The following is a 23,623-nucleotide window of genomic DNA, read 5'->3' as shown; positions in this document are numbered from 1 at the left end:
ACCTTTGATATCTTTTTATAATAAGATATTTTATTTCTATGAGAACTAGAGTTTTAAACAGAATTTTCTTTTGAGGAAATTGATGCTGCATCGAAGAAGACAGGGTTGCTAGAAGGTCTCCAAATCAAGGGTTTTTGTTTTATTTTTAAAGATGGGAACTAATTGGAGAGCAGTTAAAATATAGGTTGTAGGTAGAGAAGACAAGGACTAATGGAAAAACCATTGTCTTAGAGGAGAGAGAAGGAGATTGAATTAAGTCTAAAAGCCTAAGATGAAAGAAGGTGAGGGTAAGTGTAGATGTAGATAAATGCAAAGACATGAATATGGAAATGTGAGAGTATCTTATAGCCTCAGTTTTCTTTGTGATGTTGGAGGTAGGGTCAGCTTTTTCTTTGAAATAAAATGTGCGCTATGTTCTAGATGCTTTATGTACATTATTTCTGTTCCTCACAACCGTATCAGGTAGGTACTATTAGCATTCTAATTTTTTTTAGATAATAGCTGTATTGAGATATAATTCACATATGATAAGGTTTATCTTTTTAAAGTGTACAATGCCGTGGATTTTAGTATATTCATAGAGTTGTATGTCTGTCACCACTAATTCCATACATTTTCATCACCCCTGAAAGAAACCTTGTGCTCTTTAGCAGTCACTCCACATTTTGCCCTCCTCCTAGCTCCTAGCAACCACTAATTGACTTTCTGTCTCTATGGATTTGCCTGTTCTTGACATTTCATATAAATAGAATCATAAGATGTGGCCTTTTGTGTCTTTCATTTAACATAACATTTTCAAGGTTCATCCATTTTGTAGCATTCATTTGTTTTTGCGGCCAAGTAATGTTCTGTTGTAAGGATATATCACATTTTTTGTCCATCAGTTGATGAACATTTGAATTGTTCCCAATTTTTTGCTGTTATGAAGGAAGAAGGTTTTGATGGCAGGCTAGGTGTCATGAGAATTGGCTGCTCTGGGGAACAAAAGGGGCAAAAGGACTGCAAAACTGTGCAGAGTTTGGAAACTGGTAAATTGTAGTGGTGCCAGTCTGCACAGTTGTGTCCTTTTCTGTATCTGCACTCAGCAGCCTACATGTAGAAATGTAGAAGGTGAGTAGTTGGATCATTCCCACTTTTGTTATATAGACAAAATACTGAGACTGAGATCATTTCAGAGACTTTACAAGTGTAGAGAGGTCATTGAGGGTGATGACAGGGGATTGGTTGAAATAATGTACCAAAAGGGCCAGACTTCATAGGATGGTTGGTGAAGTCAGGAGGAAATCATAAAATGTGACAAAAAGCAGAGTTCACTCAATCCTATTTTTGTGGCATCTTTCTGAACTAGAATTTCATGCCATCTCTCTGCAAAACCTACTTCACTAGATCTTCTCTAGTCCATACTTCTACACTAGATTGTGAGTTACTCCATTAGTATCTTTCAACTACCAAACTGGTATATTAATTGATGCCTCCTTCCCCCTTGTTCTTTGTGACTTTTTTTAATTCTTGACATGCCCCTCCCTGACTTGGGGTTTCCTTTCCCTTATCTTTGGCCTAGTCCTGTCTTTCTTTCAAGATCCTACTTAAGTCCCACCCTCTCTAAGAAGCTCTCCCACTCTGCATGAATCCATGATGGTTTTTACTTCCCTCTTACTCCTAGAATTTCAGTTTGGTGCAAGTTACTTACTGAATAATTTGTAGCACCTTGCTAGTTTCTGAACTCAAGGACTTCACAGTCTGGTGGGGAGGCCAGAAATGTAAACAGTGTGTTATGGGCTGTTGCAGAAGTGTATATATAAAGTGCAGAAGAAGAATAGAATGTTTTTAACTCCATTCTACCATCTACATATGTTTATGTGTAGGATAATATCTTATTTAGCCCATATCACTGCAAAAGCAGTGTCCTACTTAAGCAAATTTTCCAGTTATTGAAGCTTAACTCTTTACTCTGAATTATGTGTATATACTGTGGATAAATGCACATGTTCATGTTCATCTTCACCTTTCATCCTGGTAGAATTCCATTTCACAGCCAGTAAAACTGAGGTTGAGATTACTCTAGTAGTTTTCTCTACAAATACTATATTGTATCTCAAAATCTTTGTTCCTGGCTTTTAGTCCTTGAATTTATTTCTTCCAAATTAGGTTTGCCTAGACTAGTGCTCTTTCTACTTCACCTCACTTTTAACACAAGTGCCTGCTTTTCTTTCATGAGCCAATTTCCTCGCATTTATACAGATGCCTGAACTGGGTCTTCAAGGAGAAAAATGTTTAATTCTTGTATTTTTTTGAGACATGCTTTTTTGTGCTATATAGGGAAACCAACTTTGTATGGCAGCCTGACTTGTCAAGGAATTGGCCTTGATGGCATCCCAGAGGTTACAGCTTCGGAAGGATTTATTGTGAACGAAATAAACAAGGTAGGTTTTCATGTCTTCTAGATAGCACTGTGTCCAAAACTATGGTAGTACCTATATACGTACTTTAAATATTTATACTGTTATCTGCGTATCAGTGTTGTCTTCATTTCATTTGTATAATAATCGTAGTTTTTACTGCCTTTGAATGTCAAGAGTTTTCTTTTTCTTTTATACATACATATGCTTTTAGATGCAAACTTCCTCTTACTTCCCTTATACCAGTGCTGTCCAGTAGATGAATAATGTGAGCCACATATGTAATTTTTTTTATTGAAGTATAGTTGATTCACAGTGTTTCAGGTGTAGAGCAAAGTGATTCAGTTATGTATTACATATATATTTTCTTTATCAGATTCCTTTCCATTATAAGTTATTACAAGATATTGAATATAGTTCCGTGTGCTATACAGTAGGTCCTTGTTTATCTATTTTATACATAGTAGTGTGTATCCACATGTGTAATTTAAAATTTTCTAGTAGCCACCTAAAAAAGGTAAAAAGAAACAGGTGAAGTGAATTTTAATAATGTATTTTATTTAACCCAGTATATCTAAAATATTATTTTAACCTGTAATTAATATAAAAAATTATTAGAGATAGTTTACATTTCTTTTTTTTATTAAGTCTTTGAGATCCTCTGTATATTTTACACTTAGAGCACATCTCAATTCAGACTCTAATTTTTTTTTAAAATAAATTTATTTATTTATTTTTGGCTGTGTTGGGTCTTCGTTGCCGTGCACGGGCTTTCTCTGGTTGCGGCGAGCAGGGGCTACTCTTCGTTGCGGTGCACGGGCTTCTCATTGAGGTGGCTTCTCTTGTTGCGGAGCACAGGCTCTAGGAGCGCGGGCTTCAGTAGTTGTGGCGCACAGGCTGAGTTGCTCCGCAGCATGTGGGATCTTCCCAGACCAGGGCTTGAACCCGTGTCCCTTGCATTGGCAGGCGGATTCTTAACTACTGTGCCACGAGGGAAGTCCCAGACTCTAATTTTTTATTGGAAATACTTGATATATATTTAGGTTTTAAAAAATTTACAGTTGAAAACAGATTCACATACCTAAGTAGTTCCAAACGTACTTAAAAAGTTTTCCAGTAACTGAATCAAGTATGTTTTTAAACTAAACTTTAAATAAAATTAAAAATTCATTTACTCATTTGCATTAGCCACATTTTAAGTGCTCAGTAGCTTTATGTGGCTAGTACCCACCATATTGTACAGTGTAGTTTTATAACGTGTCTGGCCACACCTTGGTGAAGACCTGTATTAGTAGTACTTAATTGTTTTTCTCATTGGTCTTTGAGGTGAGTAGGTGGCCATGTAAGTGTTGCAGAACTCATGATCTGACTTTCCTTCCTCTTTCTGATGGCAGCAGTCAGTGTGCTCTGGTGAGATGATTCCCAAAGGGTGAAACAGCCTTTTTTGGTGTGTGTATAATTAAGCTTTTTTAGTTGTAAAATATTTCAGGTGTACTGACAAGAGTAGAGAATACTTTGTTTTTTACATAAGATCTTTAGCAGATGTTCATTCATTATCCTCTGTGCAAAATAATAAGCTACATGTTATTATGTATTTTATATTTGTTTTTCATAAACAGTATTGTAGAAAGTGCCAGAAGATCTGAGTCCAAGTCTTAGTTACTGTGACACTTACTAGCAATATGGTTTTGGACAAATAACTTAGTTACCTGAGCCTCAGTTTCCTCATCTGTAAAACAGAGACAGCCTCATAGGCTGATTAGTGGGGAGTGAAATTGCATATGAAAGAAACTAACATAGTTCAAAAGTGAGTTATTGTTTATCATAACAATCCTGTGGGATTGGCATTTTAAATTTCCATTTTGCAGATAAGCAAACAGATTCAGAGAGGTTAATTAACCCCTAATAATCAAAGCTAGTTAGACTATGTCAGAATTGAAACCCAGTTCTATTAACTTCAAGTATAACACCACCTTGCAAGCCTACATTTTTTCCAGGTGTTTGCCAATATCCATCCACAGCCTGGGCGCTGACTTCCTTTCTTCCCTTTGTACTCAGGCTGTGATACAATCCTTATCTTTTCCAATATCATTACTAATTTCTGCAGTGTACTTGCTAAGTCAGACAATAAATGCTTATGGTTGAACATTCGTTTCCTAACTGCCATGAGTCACTTTGCTGTTTGATGTTGCTACATTGTTCTATTATACAGATCTGTCATTATGCTTAAAAACCTAACCTGGAAAGATAAAAAGTTTGACTTTTAATTTTGTCTTAATGTGGAATATTCACACCTCCCCCTCACACTGAATTTTGTCTGTTTTGATATCTCCTGCAGCTTTTCTTTAATATCTTTTCATTAACAGCATGATTCTCTACTGCTGGAAGGTAATTCAACATTTATCTTCCTTCATAGTCTGTTTATGGATTAAAGGGTGATTTGCAGGATCGATAAGCAGGAGAAAACCACTGATTCTTGAAATCTTTTACATAATTAGCCCAAAAGAAATAGTCTTCTGAGAGCAAACCCAGTTCTTACAGAGGCTCGAACACTAAGCTTTCAGAGCTCCTCATGTCCTTGCTTGGTATGAATATTTAGCCAGGAAAGTTTAGCTGACACTTCAGTTTCGGGTACAGGAGACAATTCCAAATCCGGGTCAGCTCTCTTGCAGCTGTATGGGCTTTGTCATGTGGTTAGAAGCAAAAACTCATTTAATGAAAGGCCTGCAGGCAGCCAGGCATAGATACGCTGGCTAAGAAAGTACTGTTTGTATAGATAATCTAATTCTCTTTTTAAAGGAGAAGACCTGTAATAAGAGCATATTGATTTTCAGTGATGAGAATATTATAACTTTGAAACTGTTCTTTCTAATGAATTACGAGGACTGTGCTTGTTGTACATAGATTAGCCTTATAAAGAGGTTCAGAAAATCTTGATTATTGAAGGCATTTTCATTGTCCAGCAGAATTTCCAGAAACTTTCAAGTACTACTGCAGAAGAGATAACAGGTTAGGGGCTATTTGGTGAGAGCAGCTCCTCGCTCTGTGTAGGAGATATACACGTAGGGGATGGTGTTAGTATTCTGCAAATTAGAGTAAGGGATTGTCGTATTGCAAGAATCCTTGAGGCGATGTTTACCAAGCCTTTTATACCTCTGCATTGAAACACCAACATACTTACCCTAAATGGTTGCAATCTGCTTTCAGCAGGTCATGTCACTTGAATCTAACATCTGGTTCTAGGTATAATTTACTACTGTGTCACTAGTGTTATCTTGCTATAGTAGCTGAAATATATGTGATAATGACTAGTCAAAACATGTGGGAAGTCATAAGACAGCTATTTGGTGATGACCAGTCTATGAACATGTATACTCAGTTTAAGTCCTAGTTGGGAATGGGCACCACAAGCCTGACCAGGGCCTACACATTGTATGAGTGTACCGTAATTTACTTTACCTACTTTCTTACTCTGGTAACTATACATGTCAGTAGTCTAACATTTTTTCTGAAAGTTCTTTTATAGGCAGCAAGTTTACTTTTAGACTAGTCTTTTCAGCCCTAGGCCCGGGAGCTGGTGCTGTTTTTTCACAACTGTTGGTACTATTCCTTGCCACACTGCTGACTGAGAATACTGGTATTAGATTTTCTTATGAAAATTAATGTTCTCGTGTTTGTCATTTGTATCTTATTGTTGGTTTGTCTTCTATGGAACAGTTTTCTTCAACATAAAAGCATAATAGCTCAGCAGTACCAAATTACATTGCAGCCCTCTGCAGTAAAAGGACTGCTGATCTGTAGGGGAGTGATAGTTTCTTGGGTTGGGGAAGGAGGATTAGGGTACACTTAAAAGGTAAGAGTGTTCTTTCGTCCTAATGTTTTCTTTAAGAAGCTTTAATTCCATTGGAGTAGCTTTACTGATGGATTTCATTTTTCCTTCTCTGTTTAGAAAACCATTCATATTTCATGTCCAAAGGAAAATGCGTCTTCGAAGTTTTTGGCACCATATACTACTTTTTCCAGAATTCATACAAAGAGTGTAAGTATTCTGATAAAATGAGGAGAAAATATAATAACATGTTAGTTTTTCATTTTATCTGCTTGTCTACTGCTATAAACATATTCATAATTAATGTGTTTTTCATTTACTTTGCATTATAAGATGACACAGCTGATAAAGTGTGATATGTTTGGCAAAACTGGTACTTGGGTCCACTTAGAATAAATATACAAATCCACTCACTGGTAATCTCAAAGAAAGGAATTGTATGAAATTTCCTTATATATGTTTTACCAGAGCCACTTACCAGCTTTTGGATAATGATGATAGTAGTTGATGTTTGAGTAATTTGCCACTGCTCATATTTCTGTCCCTTTGCCTAATGGAAGGGGCATTTTCTCAAAATTCCAAGTACAGCATATTGAGGGATAATTTTCAAAGGTCTTTGTGATAAAGCCCTTTCTACTACCATAAGCTTTTTAGAAGCAGAAATGAGAAATAGGTGAATAAACTGATTATATTAAAGCCTACTGCTTCTTAGTGTGTGGTACATTTTCAAAAATAGCTGTTTTTATCCTTATTGCAAAACAAATATATATTTAGTGATGAAAATTTAGGAAATGTAAAAGTGAAAATCACTCATTTCTATAATCTGAAGATATCTATTGCAAGCTTTTGTTTTGTAACACTTATGAATAATAATCACAGTAATCTTGCCATTTGCAGCAACATAGGTGGACTTGGAAGGCATTATGCTAAGTGAAATAAGTCGGAGAAAGACAGATACTGTATGATGTCACTTATATGTGGAATCTGAAAAATAAAACAAACTAGTGAATATAACAAAAACAGACTCACAGATACAGAGAATAAACGAGTGGTTACCAGTGTGGGGAGGGAAATAAGGAGGGGCAAAATAGGGGTAGGGGATTAAGAGGTACAAACTATTATATATAAAATAAATAACCTACAAAGATATATTGTACAACACAGGTAATATAGCCAATATTTTATAATAACTATAAATGGAATATAACCTTTAAAAAATTGTGAATCACTATTTTGTACACCTGTAACTTATATAATATTGTATATTAATGTATCTCGATTTTAAAAAGTTAAAAAATAATAATCATAGTAGTAATAGCTGACATTTATTGATCACCTGCTATGTGCCAGTACATGCTAAGCTTTACATACCATTATTTTGCTTGATCCAGTCTTTTTTCTTTAAATATTTTACCACAATAGGTTTTTACAGTACATGCTGTTTTATAAGTTATTTTTTAATTCTTAATAATATATTATGTACATCATTCTGTGTTTACTTTATGTGTATTATTTTAAGAGTTACATAGTATTCCACTGTTATGACTTTACTATAATTTATTTTTCTAATCTTACATTACCGGACATTCAGTCATTTCCGATTTTGTGACTTCATATTTTGATGATGTAGCTAACCCTTTTCTCACAAAGATAAGAAAAAATTAGAGTACATTTATAAAAGTATAATGTTGAGTCACAGGAAATGTACTTTATAAGGCTGTTGGTATGTTCTAACTGACTTCCACTTAACTGATTTATTGAGTCAACTGTTGCTCTACATTTCCTCTGTAAACCATTCTGACTCACGCCCACAACACATTTGCAGCTTGTAGTCTCTGAGGTCTGCATACTGACAATCCCAGTTAAGCTGAATGCTTACCAAGGGTCAGTTACAATGCCAGTTGTGTTGTTTTTGAAATTATGTTGATTAAATATATTAAACCAATGAAATATGAGTGTGAAAGGCAGAGTGACTATGTCTTTGAAAACTAAGTTGATTGCTTCATAGAGACTTGATAAAGAAGAGTTGTTTTTTTTTTTTGTCTGCGCCACGCAGCATGCAGGATCTTTGCTCCCTAACCAGGGATTGAACCTGTGGAGTCCTAACCACTGGACTGCCAGGGAATTCCTAAGAAGAGTTTTTTTAAAACCTTCTATTTTAGTACGTGTGGACAAGATAAATGTAGTAGAATATTAGGGGAAAGATTTTTTTTAAAAACCCTGTATAAATTTTTGCTCTTAGATTGCTTTGTAAGTGTGACTAAAGATTTGCCTTGCTTTAAGGAAATTGGAAGTTGTGTACCTTTTGCTTAGAGTATATTACAAGCAAGTCAAGATAAAGCTCTCTTATAGTAGTTAGTGGACTGATGAAAAGATTAGTGAATATTAATGTACATTTATATATTTGAGTTAAAATAAAATGTAGGTATTTACATATCATTTTTTATTATTTCCTACTCTAACTGAATTTTTTGATTAATTGACCTGCTACTGGGCCCTATCCATTGACTAAAAAGACTTTTACCATATTGCTTTTCTACCAGTCTGCCTTGACATTCTATGCTGATACTGGGTATTCGAATTTTTTAAAGTTTTACCATTTTTAGGGATGGTGTTTCATTGCTATTTTAACTTACATTCCTTTGATTAATTATGAATTGACCACTTTTTCATATATTTATTGGCCTCTCTTCATGTCATTTGCCCATTTTTCTAAGTGTGAATTTTTTTCTTTATTGATAAGAGCTCTTCTTATAATAAGGGTATTGATCCTTTGCTATATATTTTGCAGGTTTTTTCTAGCTTATTGTTATTTGTTTATCGTGTCTTGACATACAAAATATTTAATTTTCTAGATAATAAAACCTATCAATTTATGGTGACTACCTTTGGGACCCTGCTTAGGGTAGTCCATGATTTTATATAAATAAATATATATAATATATATATTTTTACTTGTAATTACACAGCATAATGGGTAAGAGCAGGGACTCTAGAGACGGGCTCATTGGATTTGACCCCCTGGATTCGAATTCTGGTTCTGCCACTTACTAACTGTGTGACCTTAGGCCAGGTACTTAACCTTCCTGTGCTATAGGTTCCTAATCTGTAAAATGGGAGTAAAAATATTTATCTCTTAGGGTTGTTATGAGGATTGAAGCAGTTAGAATTGGGTCTAGAACATGGCAAGCACAATATAAATAGTGTTTAGTAAATAAAATTATAAATATAGTAATCTTTGAATTTTTATATTTTATTTTTTACATTTCAAACTTTATTTTTGTTATTTGATTTGAAGTAGGGGTCTAACTTAATTTTTTAAAATTTATTCTGTGGAAGTTTAGTTGATTTACAATGTTGTGTAACTTAATTCTTTTTGAAATGATTAGCTTGTTACAGCAGTACAAAGTAATCCATCCTTTATCTCAAGGACTTGAATTGTCATCTTTTTTTTGTTTTTTAACCTCTTTATTGGAGTATAATTGCTTTACAATGGTGTGTTAGTTTCTGGTTTATAACAAAGTGAATCAGCTATACATATACATATATCCCCATATCTCTTCCCTCTTGCGTCTCCCTCTCATCCTCCCTAACCCACCCCTCTACATGGTCACGAAGCACTGAGGTGATCTCCCTGTGCTATGCGGCTGCTTCCCACTAGCTATCTGTTTTACATTTGGTAGTGTATATATGTCCATGCCACTGTCTCACTTCGTCCCAGCTTACCCTTCCCACTCCCCATGTCCTCAAGTCCATTCTCTACGTCTGCATCTTTATTCCTGTCCTGCCCCTAGGTTCTTCAGAACCTTTTTTTTTTTTTTTTAGTTTCCATATATATATGTTAGAATATGGTATTTGTTTTTCTCTTTCTGACTTACTTCACTCTGTATGACAGACTCTAGGTCCATCCACCTCACTACAAATAACTCAATTCCGTTTCTTTTTATAGCTGAGTAATATTCCTTTGTGTATATATGCCACATCTTCTTTATCCATTCATCTGTTGATAGACACTTAGGTTGCTTCCATGTCCTGGCTATTGTAAATAGAACTGCAATGAACATTGTGGTACATGACTCATTTTGAATTATGGTTCTCTCACAGTATATGCCCAGAAGTGGGATTGCTGGGTCATATGGTAGTTTTATTTTTAGTTTTTTAAGGAACCTCCATGCTGTTCTCCATAGTGGCTGTATCAATTTACATTCCCACCAACAGTGCAAGAGGGGTCCCTTTTCTCCACACCCTCTCCAGCATTTATTGTTTGTAGATTTTTTGATGATGGCCATTCTGACTGGTGTGAGGTGATACCTCATTGTAGTTTTGATTTGCATTTCTCTAATGATTAGTGATGTTGAGCATCCTTTCATGTGTTTGTTGGCAATCTGTATATCTTCTTTGGAGAAATGTCTATTTAGGTCTTCTGCCCATTTTTGGATTGGGTTGTTTGTTTTTTTGATACTGAGCTGCGTGATGAGCTGCTTGTAAATTTTGGAGATTAATCCTTTGTCAGTTGCTTCATTTGCAAATATTTTGTCCCATTTTGAGGGTTGTCTTTTCATCTTGTTTATGTTTTCCTTTGCTGTGCAAAAGGTTTTAAGTTTCATTAGATCCCATGTGTTTATTTTTGTTTTTATTTCCATTTCTCTAGGAGCTGGGTCAAAAAGGATCTTGCTGTGATTTATGTCATACAGTGTTTTGCTTATGTTTTCCTCTAAGAGTTTGATAGTGTCTGGTATTACATTTAGGTCTTTAATCCATTTTGAGTTTATTTTTGTGTATGGTGTTAGGGAGTGTTCTAATTTCATTCCTTTACATGTAGCTGTCCAGTTTTCCCAGCACCACTTATTGAAGAGGCTGTCTTTTCTCCACTGTGTATTCTTGCCTCCTTTACCAAAAATAAGGTGACCATATGTTTGTGGGTTTATCTCTGGACTTTCTATCCTGTTCCATTGATCTATATTTCTGTTTTTGTGCCAGTACCATACTGTCTTGATTACTGTAGCTTTGTAGTATAGTCTGAAGTCAGGGAGCCTGATTCCTCCAGCTCCATTTTTCTTTCTCAAGATTGCTTTGGCTATTCGGGGTCTTTTGTGTTTCCATACAAATTGTGAAATTTTTTGTTTTAGTTCTGTGAAAAATGCCACTGAGTTTGATAGGGATTGCATTGAATCTGTAGATTGCTTTGGGTAGTATAGTCATTTTCACACTATTGATTCTTCCAATCCAAGAACATGGTATATCTCTCCATCTGTTGGTATCATCTTTAATTTATTTCACCAGTCTCTTGTAGTTTTCTGCATACAGGTCTTTTGTCTCCTTAGGTAGGTTTATTCCTAGGTATTTTATTCTTTTTGTTGCAGTGGTAAACGGGAGTGTTTCCTTAATTTCTCTTTTCAGATTTTTCATCATTAGTGTATAGGAATGCAAGAGATTTCTGTGCATTAATTTTGTATCCTGCTACTTTACCAAATTCATTGATGAGCTCTAGTAGTTTTCTAGTAGCATCTTTAGGATTCTCTATGTATAGCATCATGTCATCTGCAAACAGTGACAGCTTTACTTCTTCTTTTCCAATTTGGATTCCTTTTATTTCTTTTTCATCTCTGGTTGCTGTGGCTAAAACTTCCAAAACTATGTTGAATAATAGTGGTGAGAGTGGACAACCTTGTCTTGTTCCTGATCTTAGAGGAAATGGTTTCAGTTTTTCACCATTGAGAACGATGTTGGCTGTGGGTTTGTCATATATGGCCTTTATTATGTTGAGGTAAATTCCCTCTATGCCTACTTTTTGGAGGGCTTTTATCATAAATGGGTGTTGAATTTTGTCAAAAGCTTTCTCTGCATCTATTGAGATGATCATATGGTTTTTCTCCTTCAATTTGTTAATATGGTGTATCACGTTGATTGATTTGCATATATTGAAGACTCCTTGCATTCCTGGAATAAACCCATCTTGATCATGGTATATGATCCTTTTAATGTGCTGTTGGATTCTGTTTGCTAGTATTTTGTTGAGGATTTTTGCATCTGTGTTCATCAGTGGTATTGGCCTTTAGTTTTCTTTCTTTGTGACATCTTTGTCTGGTTTTGTTATCAGGGCGATGGTGGCCTCGTAGAATGAGTTTGGGAGTGTTCCTCCCTCTTTTATATTTTGCAAGAGTTTGAGAAGGATAGGTGTTAGCTCTTCTCTAAATGTTTGATGGAATTCACCTGTGAAGCCATCTGGTCCTGGGCTTTTGTTTGTAGGAAGATTTTAAATTACAGTCTCAATTTCAGTGCTTGTGATTGGTCTGTTTATATTTTCTATTTCTTACTGGTTCAGTCTCAGAAGGTCATGCTTTTCTAAGAATTTGTCCATTTCTTCCAGGTTGTCCATTTTATTGGCATATAGTTGCCTGTAGTAATCTCTTATGATCCTTTGTTTTTCTGCAGTGTCACTTGTTACTTCTCCTTTTTTCATTTCTAATTGTATTGATTTGAGTCTTCCCCCTTTTTCTCTTGATGAGTCTGGCTAATGGTTTATGAATTTTGTTTATCTTCTCAAAGAACCAGCTTTTAGTTTTATTGATCTTTGCTATTGTTTCCTTCATTTCTTTTTCATTTATTTCTGACCTGATCTTTATGATTTCTTTCCTTCTGCTAACTTTGGGGGTTTTTTGTTCTTCTTTCTCTAATTGCTTTAGGTGTAAGGTTAGGCTGTTTATTTGAGATGTTTCTTGTTTCTTGAGGCAGGATTGTATTGCTATAAAATTCTGTCTTAAGAGCTGCTTTTGCTGCATCCCATAGGTTTTGGGTCATCGTGTTTTCATTGTCATTTGTTTCTAGGTATTTTTTGATTTCCTCTTTGATTTCTTCAGTGATCTCTTGGTTATTAAGTAGTGTATTGTTTAGCCTCCACGTGTTTGTATATTTTACAGATTTTTTCCTGTAATTGATATCTAGTCTCATAGCGTTGTGGTCAGAAAAGATATTTGATATGCTTTCAATTTTTTTAAATTTACCAAGGCTTGATTTGTGACCCAAGATATGATCTATCCTGGAGAATGTTCCATGAGCACTTGAGAAGAAAGTGTATTCTGTTGTTTTTGAATAGAATGTCCTATAAATATCAATTAAGTCCATCTTGTTTAATGTATCATTTAAAGCTTGTGTTTCCTTATTTATTTTCATTTTGGATGATCTGTCCATTGGTGAAAGTGGGGTGTTAAAGTCCCATACTATGATTGTGTTACTGTCGATTTCCCCTTTTATGGCTGTTAGCATTTGCCTTATGTATTGAGGTGCTCCTATGTTGGGTGCATAAATATTTACAATTGTTATATCTTCTTCTTGGATTGATCCCTTGATCATTATGTAGTGTCCTTCTTTGTCTCTTTTAATAGTCTTTAAAGTCTATTTTGTCTGGTATGAGTACTGCTACTCCAGCTTTCTTCTGATTTCCATTTGCATGGGATATCTTTTTCCATCCCCTCACTTTCAGTCTGTATGTGTCTCTAGGTCTGAAGTGGGTCTCTTGTAGACAGCATATATACGGGTCTTGTTTTTGTATCTATTCAGCCAGTCTATGTCTTTTGGTTGGAGCATTTAATCCATTTACATTTAAGGTAGTTATCGATATGTATGTTCCTATTACCATTTTCTTAATTGTTTTGGGTTTGTTATTGTAGGTCTTTTCCTTCTCTTGTGTTTCCTGCCTAGAGAAGTTCCTTTAGCATTTGTTGTAAAGCTGGTTTGGTGGTGCTGAATTCTCTTAGCCTTTGCTTGTCTGTAAAGGTTTTAATTTCTCTATCGAATCTGAATGAGATCCTTGCTGGGTAGAATAATCTTGGTTGTAGGTTTTTCCCTTTCATCACTTTAAATATGTCCTGCCACTCCCTTCTGGCTTGCAGAGTTTCTGCTGAAAGATCAGCTGTTAACCTTATGGGGATTCCCTTGTATGTTATTTGTTGTTTTTCCCTTGCTGCTTTTAACATTTTTTCTTTGTATTTAATTTTTGATAATTTAGTTAATATGTGTCTTGGCATGTTTCTCCTTGGATTTATCCTGTATGGGACTCTCTGCGCTTCCTGGACTTGATTGACTATTTCCTTTCCCATATTAGGGAAGGTTTCAACTATAATCTCTTCAAATATTTTCTCAGTCTCTTTCTTTTTCTCTTCTTCTTCTGGGACCCCTGTAATTCGAATGTTGGTGCGTTTAATGTTGTCCCAGAGATCTCTCAGACTATCCTCAATTCTTTTCATTTTTCTTTATTTTGCTCTGCAGTAGTTTTTTCCACTATTTTATCTTCCAGGTCACTTATCTGTTCTTCTGCCTCAGTTATTCTGCTATTGATTCCTTCTAGAGAATTTTTTTTTTTTTTTTTTTTTACTTATTTTTATTTTTTGGCTGTGTTGGCTCTTTGTTGCTGCTCGTGGGCTTTCTCTAGTTGTGTCAAGTGGGGGCTACTCTTCATTGTGGTGCACTGGCTTCTCATTGTGGTGGTTTCTCTTGTTGCGGAGCATGGGCTCTAGGTGTGCGGGCTTCAATAGTTGTGACTCGGGAGCTATAGAGCACAGACTCAGTAGTTGTGGCACACGGACTTAGTAGCTCCATGGCATGTGGGATCTTCCCCGGACCAGGGCTCGAACCGATGTCCCCTGCATTGGCAGGCAGATTCTTAACCACTGCGCCACCAGGGAAGCCCCCTTCTAGAAAATTTTTTATTTCATTTATTGTGTTGTTCATCATTGTTTGTTTGCTCTTTAGTTCTTCTAGGTCCTTGTTAAACATTTCTTATATTTTCTCCATTCTGTTTCCATGATTTTGGATCATCTTTACTATCATTACTCTGAATTCTTTTTCAGGTAGACTGCCTATTTCCTTTTCATTTGTTTGGTCTGGTGTATTTTTACCTTGCTCCTTCATCTGCTGTGTGTTCCTCTGTCTTCTCATTTTGCTTAACTTACTGTGTTTAGGATCTCCTTTTTGCAGGCTGCAGGTTCGTAGTTCCCGTGGTTTTTGGTGTCTGCCCCCAGTGGCTAAGGTTGGTTCAGTGGGTTGTGTAGGCTTCCTGGTGGAGGGGACTGGTGCCTGTGTTCTGGTGGAAGAGGCTAGATCTTGTCTTTCTGGTGGGCAGGACCACATCCGGTGGTGTGTTTTGGGGTGCCTGTGACCTTATTCTGATTTTAGGCAGCCTCTCTGCTAATGGATGGGGTTGTGTTCCTGTCTTGCTAGTTGTTTGGCATAGGGTGTCCAGCACTGTAGCTTGCTTGCTGGTCGTTGAGTGGAGCTGGGTCTTAGCATTGAGATGGAGGTCTCTGGGAGAGCTTTCGCCATTTGATATTACGTGGAGCTGGGAGGTCTCTGGTTGACCAATGTCCTGAACTCGGCTCTCCCACCTCAGAGGTACAGGCCTGACACCCGGCCGGAGCACCAAGACCCTGTCAGCCACGTGGCTCAGAAGAAAAAGAAGGAAAAAAAGAAAGAAAGAAAGAAAAAAATAAAATAAAAAAGTTATTAAAATAAAAAAATTATTAAAAATAAAAAAAATTTTAAAGTAATAAAAAAGGGGGGAAAAAAAAGAAAGAAGAGAGCAAGCAAACCAAAAAACAAATCCACCAATGATAACAAGCACTAAAAACTATATTTAAAAACAAAAAACAAACAAAAACAGACAGAACCCTAGGGCAAATGGTAAAAACAAAGCTATGCAGACAAAATCACACAAAGACGCATACACATACACACTCACAAAAAGAGAAAAAGGAAAAAAAAGTATATATCTTTTGGGAAGTCTGAGGTCTTCTGCCAGCGTTCGGTAGGTGTTCTCTAGGAGTTGTTCCATATGTAGATGTATTTCTGATATATTTGTGGGGAGGAAGGTGATCTCCACGTCTTACTCCTCCACCATCTTGAAGGTCTCTGAATTGTCATCTTTATCCAATATTTAGGAATGCTGCATTGATCTGTCTGTTCTTTTGCTGTGACTAAGGAATAGATCTTTAGCTTTAGGCTCTGACCTAGGTTTGTATCCTGGCTCTGCTCTTTCACCTTGGGGAAATTAAACTACCTCTTAAACCTCAGATTTCACACCAATACTTAAAGATTTTTGAGTGGATTATATGAGAGTAGTGTCTGTTACATGTCTGGCACATAATAGCTAGCTATTCAATAAATGTTAGTTCTCTTTCCTCTTTCTCTTTAAAAAAAATCTGGAGGAAGGAGACAACTGGTATGAAGTATAATCTACTTTTCAGTGTTCTATCACTTTGGAAGAATAGATAGTTCAGACTTAATTACTTTTTAGGTCTAGGAACTAGGGCCCCAAAGATATGTAACTGAGATAAATAACACAATATCCCTGTCCTCTCCAGGAAGAGTAGATTAACTGAGAGGGTACCAAATAATGTATCAGAGTTTCTCAACCTTGGCAGTATTGACATTTTAAGCTAGATAATTCTTTTTTGTAGGGGGCTGTTCTATGCACTGTAAGATGTTTAGCTGCATCCCTGGCCTCTAGCCACAAGTTGTCCATTGGACACCGCCCCCAGTTGTGACAACTAAAAATGTTTACACACATCACCAAATGTCCCCCCAGAAACAAATTGCCCCTGGTTGACAACCACTATGATATATTGGGTTGGCCAAAAAGTTCATTTGGGTTTTGCCATAAGATGTTATAGAAAAATCCAGATGAACTTTTTGGCAAACCCAATATAAACATAGAAGCTGAAGACCACTGGGGAAGGAAGTGGTGAACTCCTTGGGGAGTTGGGAAAACCACTTACGTTTTGAGGAGTGGGTCATTTTAAAAAAAATCATTAATTGTTCCTTTATTCTATTTCTTATTCTCCCTTTCTCTTATTTGAGCTCATTATTAGGTGATTCACCTATTTATTAATCACCTACTATATTCCAGATACTCTTCTGGGCACTGGGGCTATATAGTAATGGATAGAACTGTGGTATAGAGCCTGTATTCTAGGGTGTGGGTCCAGACAGGATTTGCCAATGACTTGGATATGAGATGTGAGAAAATGAGGAGTTGGGATAATTCCAAAAATTTTGGCCTGAGAATTGGGAAAATTCTGGTGTCATTTACTTGGGGGACAAGTAGTTGCATTGGTAGGGAGCGGGAGAAATAAGAGTTCTGTTTTGGACATGTTAAGTTTCAGGTGTCCACTATAAAGCCAAAGATAGATGCCTAGCAGGCAGTTGGATAGATGGTGCCTGAGTCAGGAAAGAGGTTGGGCTGTATTGCTTTAGGGATTAAATTGATTTCAGAGTGAGTAGGAAAGTGTTTAAATATGTTTTGTTTCTGGGACCCTTGAAAGGGGACAGTAGCTGGTCTCATTGATATAGGTCAGATGGCTTTACTTTCTTATCTAGTGTTGATGAGCTGCTTCATCCCTCTTCCCAAACTGTTATTAGGTATTTGTTAAGTAGTTACTATGTACATAGCCTGTGATTTGTGTGAGAAAGTGCTGGACATGGTTCTGACACTTATAAAGCTCATCATGTAGTTGGGGAGCCAGAATAGAGTTGAACTTGACAGTACTGGTAGTCAGATTTAAGACCCAGGATTAGGGTGGTAGCAGTGGTGTTGGAGAAGAAAGATAGATCTGAGAAATGTTTCCTACACTAGAATGTGAAAGCAGTATCCACCGATGAGAAGCTAGGAGCAGAATGGGATTATTATGAGGATCAAATGATTCAGTATATTTGAAAATGTTTTATAAATGATAAAACATGATATAAATGTTAATTCTTGTCATAATCCTTAAAATTAAAAGAACTACAATTAAGTTAATGGTCCTTTTATTGAGGAACCAAAATAAAGAAGAAAAAGTCTTAGAAAGTGTTAGAGTTGACCCATATATCCCTTTAGTTTTTGCCAGACCTATTCATTAAGGCTTAATTGGCATAGAAGTGTAGAGTGGAAGGTTGAATAATTAAAGGCAAAGCTCCTATTTTTTTTTTGTTTTTTGTTTTTGAAAGTTCCTACTTTTTAAAAATAATTTAGGTCATATTGGAATCATAGCTGCTGGGAATATGACTGTGAATATATATCTCAGTCTTACATTTCTGGAATATTTGCAACTGGGTGTTTTTTAATAAAAAGAGGATATTATGTATGCATGTATTGATATATGAAAGAGACTTGGCATTCTGATCATGGCTTATTCATGAAGTGATTCCTAATATTGAAATTGTATAAGTGAATTTGAGAATTTTTCTATTACTTATTCTGAAATACACACACAGTTAAGATTTTACAGAGGGAATGTAAAGTAGTAAATTGGAAGCATCTTTGCTTTTCCTTGAATCCTGGTGCATCTTGGAAGTCTGTCTTTTTGTGTAAGTGGGTTCCTAAGAATTAGGAGAGGTATCTTAATTTTAAAATAAAATAGCAAAAGGTAGAAACTATGGAAATGATATGGGAATAAGTAACTTTATAGCTGAAGCAGGAGATTATAGATGACTACAAGAATAGTTTTTTGTTTCGAGAAATAAAGAGTTTTGGCTCCAGCCTTGTTGGGAGATCAGTGATGATAACTCAGCCTTCATATGAAACACATGTCCTTTGTGTTGGGACGCATAGGCTTGAAGAAGTCTTAGAGGAGTGTGAAATGAGAGAGGTTTATAACATATTTCAAGGGAAGAAGAGCATTTTGTTATTTGTAACACTGGTTGTTTTGTCGTTTAAACAGATAACATGCCTGGACATTTCCAGTGGAGGAGGCCTTGGTGTGTCTTCTAGTACCGATGGGAGCATGAAGATCTGGCAGGCTTCCAATGGAGAGCTCAGAGTAAAGGCTTTGGGTACACTTTTAGGGTGGTCTGAGAAACCTTAGACTGGGCCATGGAAAGAAGAGTGGCCCATTCTGAAAATGTAGGAACACTGCACTTCAACTGATCTTTGTTCTTCCATTTGTTAATCTGAGAACCATGCTCAAGTTTGGTGATTTGCCAGAACAAACTGGGGCTGGAACAGTGGAAGAGCCAGGCTAGTGAATGTCTGTGAGTGGATGATATGAACTGCCTTCAGTGACCCATTTCTAAGACAGAGTAGCTAGGCTGTTACACTGACTATATGGCTGAGCCCCCCAACCTGTACAGAGGGTTTTAAGAAAAGACAAGTAAAAGAGCCCTCAAGCCTCCTCAGCTCCTTATATGTAGAACTAGACTTAGGGATGGCTATGAGAGCTTTGGAATTCAAATTCACAACATCTGCAGCCAAATCCCAGGAAAGGGAGCCAGCAGCTCTAAGAACATTACCTGGTATACAGATGAACTAAAGAGATTCTTTGGACCTCTTTTGTTTTAAAATGCAGTGTGTAGATATATCATTTACGGGACTAAGGATATGGGAGGTAAGAACATCAAGGGATGGACAAGAGAACTAGCATGGAATTTTCTTTTGTTTTTCCAGAGAGTATTGGAAGGACATGTATTTGATGTGAATTGTTGCAGGTTTTTCCCATCAGGCCTTGTGGTTCTGAGTGGGGGAATGGATGCCCAGCTGAAGATCTGGTCAGGTGAAGATGCTAGCTGTGTGGTGACCTTCAAAGGTCACAAAGGAGGTATGAAGAGTGATTTCTCCTAAAGGTTTCTCTAATGATCCCCAGAAATGAATCACCAAAAAGATAGAAACAGAATTTAGTTATCCACAAAAACACAAGTAATTCATCCAACTGGCCATTTAAATGAACTGGTATTTCCCCAAGGATTAGAAATTCCTTTCCTACTCAGTCTTATTATTGCTATCTAGAGTTAACTAACTTACATAGATCATTGTTTTCCACAATTGATAAGGGAAAAAAAGCCTCCATAGGAGATCATCTACTTGTGTGGTGGGAAAAAAAGAGAGAGAGGTGTGCCCACTATTTCACATTAGTCCTTTGGCTGAGGTCATAGTAAAAGCTGGGTTGCAAACAGCTGCATCACCAGACATCAGATAGACCTTGGTACTGATGGTCGGTTCCTGTGGATTTAAATCACAGTTCAGTTTTTTTAAATGGATTAACCATATAACCTGTTGATATCAGATTGTAGAGACAGAGTGAGAACATCATCCCTCTGTAACTGATTGGTTGGTTTGTTGGGGAAAAAGTTAATTTAGAGATGTTTTATCCTTAATTTGGAATGTTTAAAAAAAATGATAAATATGTCATTCTTATTTTTACAAGTTTGGTTATTTTTGAAAATGTAATAACATCCCCAAATAATTTCTTACCTTGATCCCTCCTTTGGGACCATAATACACATCATCTACACCACTCATTTGGGAATTTATTATGTATTTGCCCTATACTTATGGTATTTAACCCAGTGTTTTTGCCTTGTGTACCTGACTATATTATAAATAGCTTGTGTGTAGAGGTTGATTTTTTTAAGTTTTAGTATTTCTTTATAATGGTTTGTCAGATTACATACAGATCATCTAGCAAACACACATGTTAACCTTAGCAAATAAGTGGGTTTTCTTCTGAAACTTAAGTACATGGGTGCATTGAGAGGGAATAGAAGGGATATATAGAGCCTTCTTCACGTTCAGTCCAAAGAACTGACAGGTCTGAGGAGTCAAAACAGCCTGCACTGTTGGGGAATCCAGGAGCCAAAGGAGTCTAGAAGAACACTGAGGGATTCACCTTAGATCTGGCCACCTTGAAGATGCAAGGCATGGGGGACCTTTCCAGTGGAACAAGGCATAACTCTGCATGTTGAACTTAACGAGATGCATATTTAACATCCGTGCACACTTAACTTCAGAATACCTTTGGATTACTACAGTTATTGACTGTGCCCTCCACATGAATCCTAAGTCTCCCAATGTTCTTCAGTTCTCCTTAAGAATCCATGTGTGTCGCTTAGCTTAGGGTGAACTGTAGAGTGTTTGTTGATCTGATTTAAGCTTTTATTCATATAGTTGTTCCATTCTTTTGGCCTTGTGAGAAAGTTCTGGGGTGGGGGTAGGCGCTTCTCCAGAGTATAACAACCCTTACTTTTTTTTCCTTGAGAGGGTTTGTTGTTTTTTTTAAAATTAGATTGAACAGAAATGATAAGCTTTAGGGGAAATTGCATGAAGTCAGGTCCAGGTTAATGTCTGTCAGGTCTTGAATGCTTCTCTCTAGTTAGTTCTATAAAGGAGCCCCGGGTTTGGGGTTGCCCATTCTTCAAAAGTATGGAGCCAAAATCAAGATTAATCTCCAATAACAGAGGCATATATGGGTCACTGTCTTTACGTAGTTGACTTCCAAGTTGCTTTGTGTGGTTCCTTTTTTACAATCTCTTTAATTCTGAGATTTTGAAGCATTTTAATAAAAGTCATGAACCACATAAAAAACAGAATAAAGAATTATTATTTGCATTTGTGATCTTTAGTGTTTTCACAAGTGGTGACTAAATAAGAGAAGCAGAAGATAGTATTGAAGTGAACATGGTCTTTTATTGCCTAGGTAAGTCTTGGCAAGCAAGACATAAAAGGAAGACTGGACTGAACATTACCTGATGCTTATTGCAAAGAATCATTTGGACACTAATAGAGCAGCTCTGTATAAAGATCTGTTATAAAGGATAACCTTTCGTTAGCTTAATTAAGTCCCTGGCTTGCTTACTGCTTCTAGTATATGGAAACATGATAGTAAGGGAGCCAGTACAGTAGAGTGGCAAAGCATAGGATTTGGAGACATACAAATCTTGGTTTAAACCATAATTCTTCCATTTAAAGTCTGGGAAGCCTTGGAAAGTTGCTTAACTTTTCTGAGCCTTAATTTCCTCATGTGTAAAATGGGGATAATAGTATTAAATGAAATGGTGCATATGAGAGATTTAGTATAATCCCTGGTGTATAATAAGTGTACATTGAGTGCTATTATTGTTCATAAAAAATATGACACTATACTTTAAACCCTGCCAGGAAAGTTGAACCTTGTGATGTTTTAACATACTTGTCAAATGTGAAAAGCAGAAATTGTTATTTCTAATACAGTAGACATTTTTGATCTTAGTTGATATGTAATTGGTCTTTTCTAATACTTTTAGATACATATTTTATATTTATTTAAAGGATTAGTGTGTTCTTAACAAGCAGAGGTAAGATTTTTGTAAATCTGTCTAATGAAAGGATAAACTAAAAGTAGTGTTCTATTTGTAATATATGAGTTTACTAAGCAGCTCTAAAGTGTACTTTAATCAGTTTGAAAATTTTTAATTGACCAGGCCATTTAATTAAGGTTGGTGAATTTGGAGATACATATTCATAATCTTAATTCTTTGTAATAAGCACCAGGTCTTTCATAATCTGTGAAAACATTGAGACCAAATGAAACACCATTCCAGTTGATTGGTTGAGGTTTTTTGCTCACCAAGGTAGGAAAGATGCTTACATTTGAGAAACCAGGTGGCATTCTTTTCAAACTCTTATATACTTTCTCTGAAATAGGATATGCTGCCTCCAAGTAATAGGTGCTTCAAGGCTCATTATTTTCTGAGATCTGAATAGAGTAAACTTGTTAAAAAACCTGCCTAGAGGGCTTCCCTGGTGGCGCAGTGGTTGAGAGTCTGCCTGCTAATGCAGGGGACGCGGGTTCGAGCCCTGGTCTGGGAAGATCCCACATGCCGCGGAGCAACTAGGCCCGTGAGCCACAACTACTGAGCCTGTGCGTCTGGAGCCTGTGCTCCGCAACAAGAGAGCCCACGATAGTGAGAGGCCTGCGCACCGCGATGAAGAGTGGCCTCCGCTTGCCGCAGCTAGAGAAAGCCCTCTCACAGAAACGAAGACCCAACACAGCCAAAAATAAATAAAATAATTTTTAAAAAAAACAAAAAACCACAAATGAGTTTAAAAAAATAAAAAATAAAAAAAAAAAAAACCTGCCTAGAAATATGAAATTTGCTCTGTTTCTTACTAATACTTATTTCAGTCATAGTTTAATCTAACATTATTCTTATTTCCCAGACTTTGGCTAGGATGTTTATATGTGAATCAGCTGAATCTTTTCTTGAATGCAGATTTTTTTTTCATCTTGGTTCATATGTTGAGGACTTCTGTCTGTTTGGTTTGATATCTAAAGCCTTTGCAGCTCTGCTAGGTCTTAGCTATGGCTACTTCTCTTACAAAGGCATTCCTGCTACTTTCATAGCTTCTTCTTAAGGTAATTCCTCACAGATTCCTGCTCCTGTAAGGCTCCTCTTTCTTTTATTCTTGTCACCTAAGAGTAAAGAGACCCACACTAGATGCCACTATGTTGTAAGTGACATTTTATTAGAGAGGGAGTGATAGTTTTCCACTCTACTTTAATAAAAAAGGAAAACTTCCTAGATGGCAGCTCTTTACTGAGTATTAGTTGAAATTTGTACACAGTTAATACCATTCACAGCTCCCTAGCCACAGCTGTAGCATCCTGCC

The 23,623-nt window shown here is 36.5% G+C and overlaps 1 protein-coding gene across 1 annotated transcript in view; it reads left to right on the top strand.

Annotated features, from left to right (window-relative positions):
- PAAF1 (proteasomal ATPase associated factor 1) overlaps window positions 1–23,623 on the top strand; it is a 44,740-nt gene that overhangs the window by 1,886 nt on the left and 19,231 nt on the right. Inside the window, exons 3-6 of the mRNA XM_061202879.1 lie at window positions 2,320–2,423; window positions 6,349–6,438; window positions 18,924–19,022; window positions 19,646–19,796. Coding sequence (XP_061058862.1) covers window positions 2,320–2,423; window positions 6,349–6,438; window positions 18,924–19,022; window positions 19,646–19,796 — 444 coding nt within the window. The remainder of the gene's footprint in view (window positions 1–2,319; window positions 2,424–6,348; window positions 6,439–18,923; window positions 19,023–19,645; window positions 19,797–23,623) is intronic.

Source organism: Eubalaena glacialis, chromosome 10 (genome assembly GCF_028564815.1).
Source record: "Eubalaena glacialis isolate mEubGla1 chromosome 10, mEubGla1.1.hap2.+ XY, whole genome shotgun sequence".
Classification (NCBI taxonomy): Eukaryota; Metazoa; Chordata; class Mammalia; order Artiodactyla; family Balaenidae; genus Eubalaena; species Eubalaena glacialis.
This window is presented reverse-complemented; position numbering and strand designations above follow the sequence as displayed.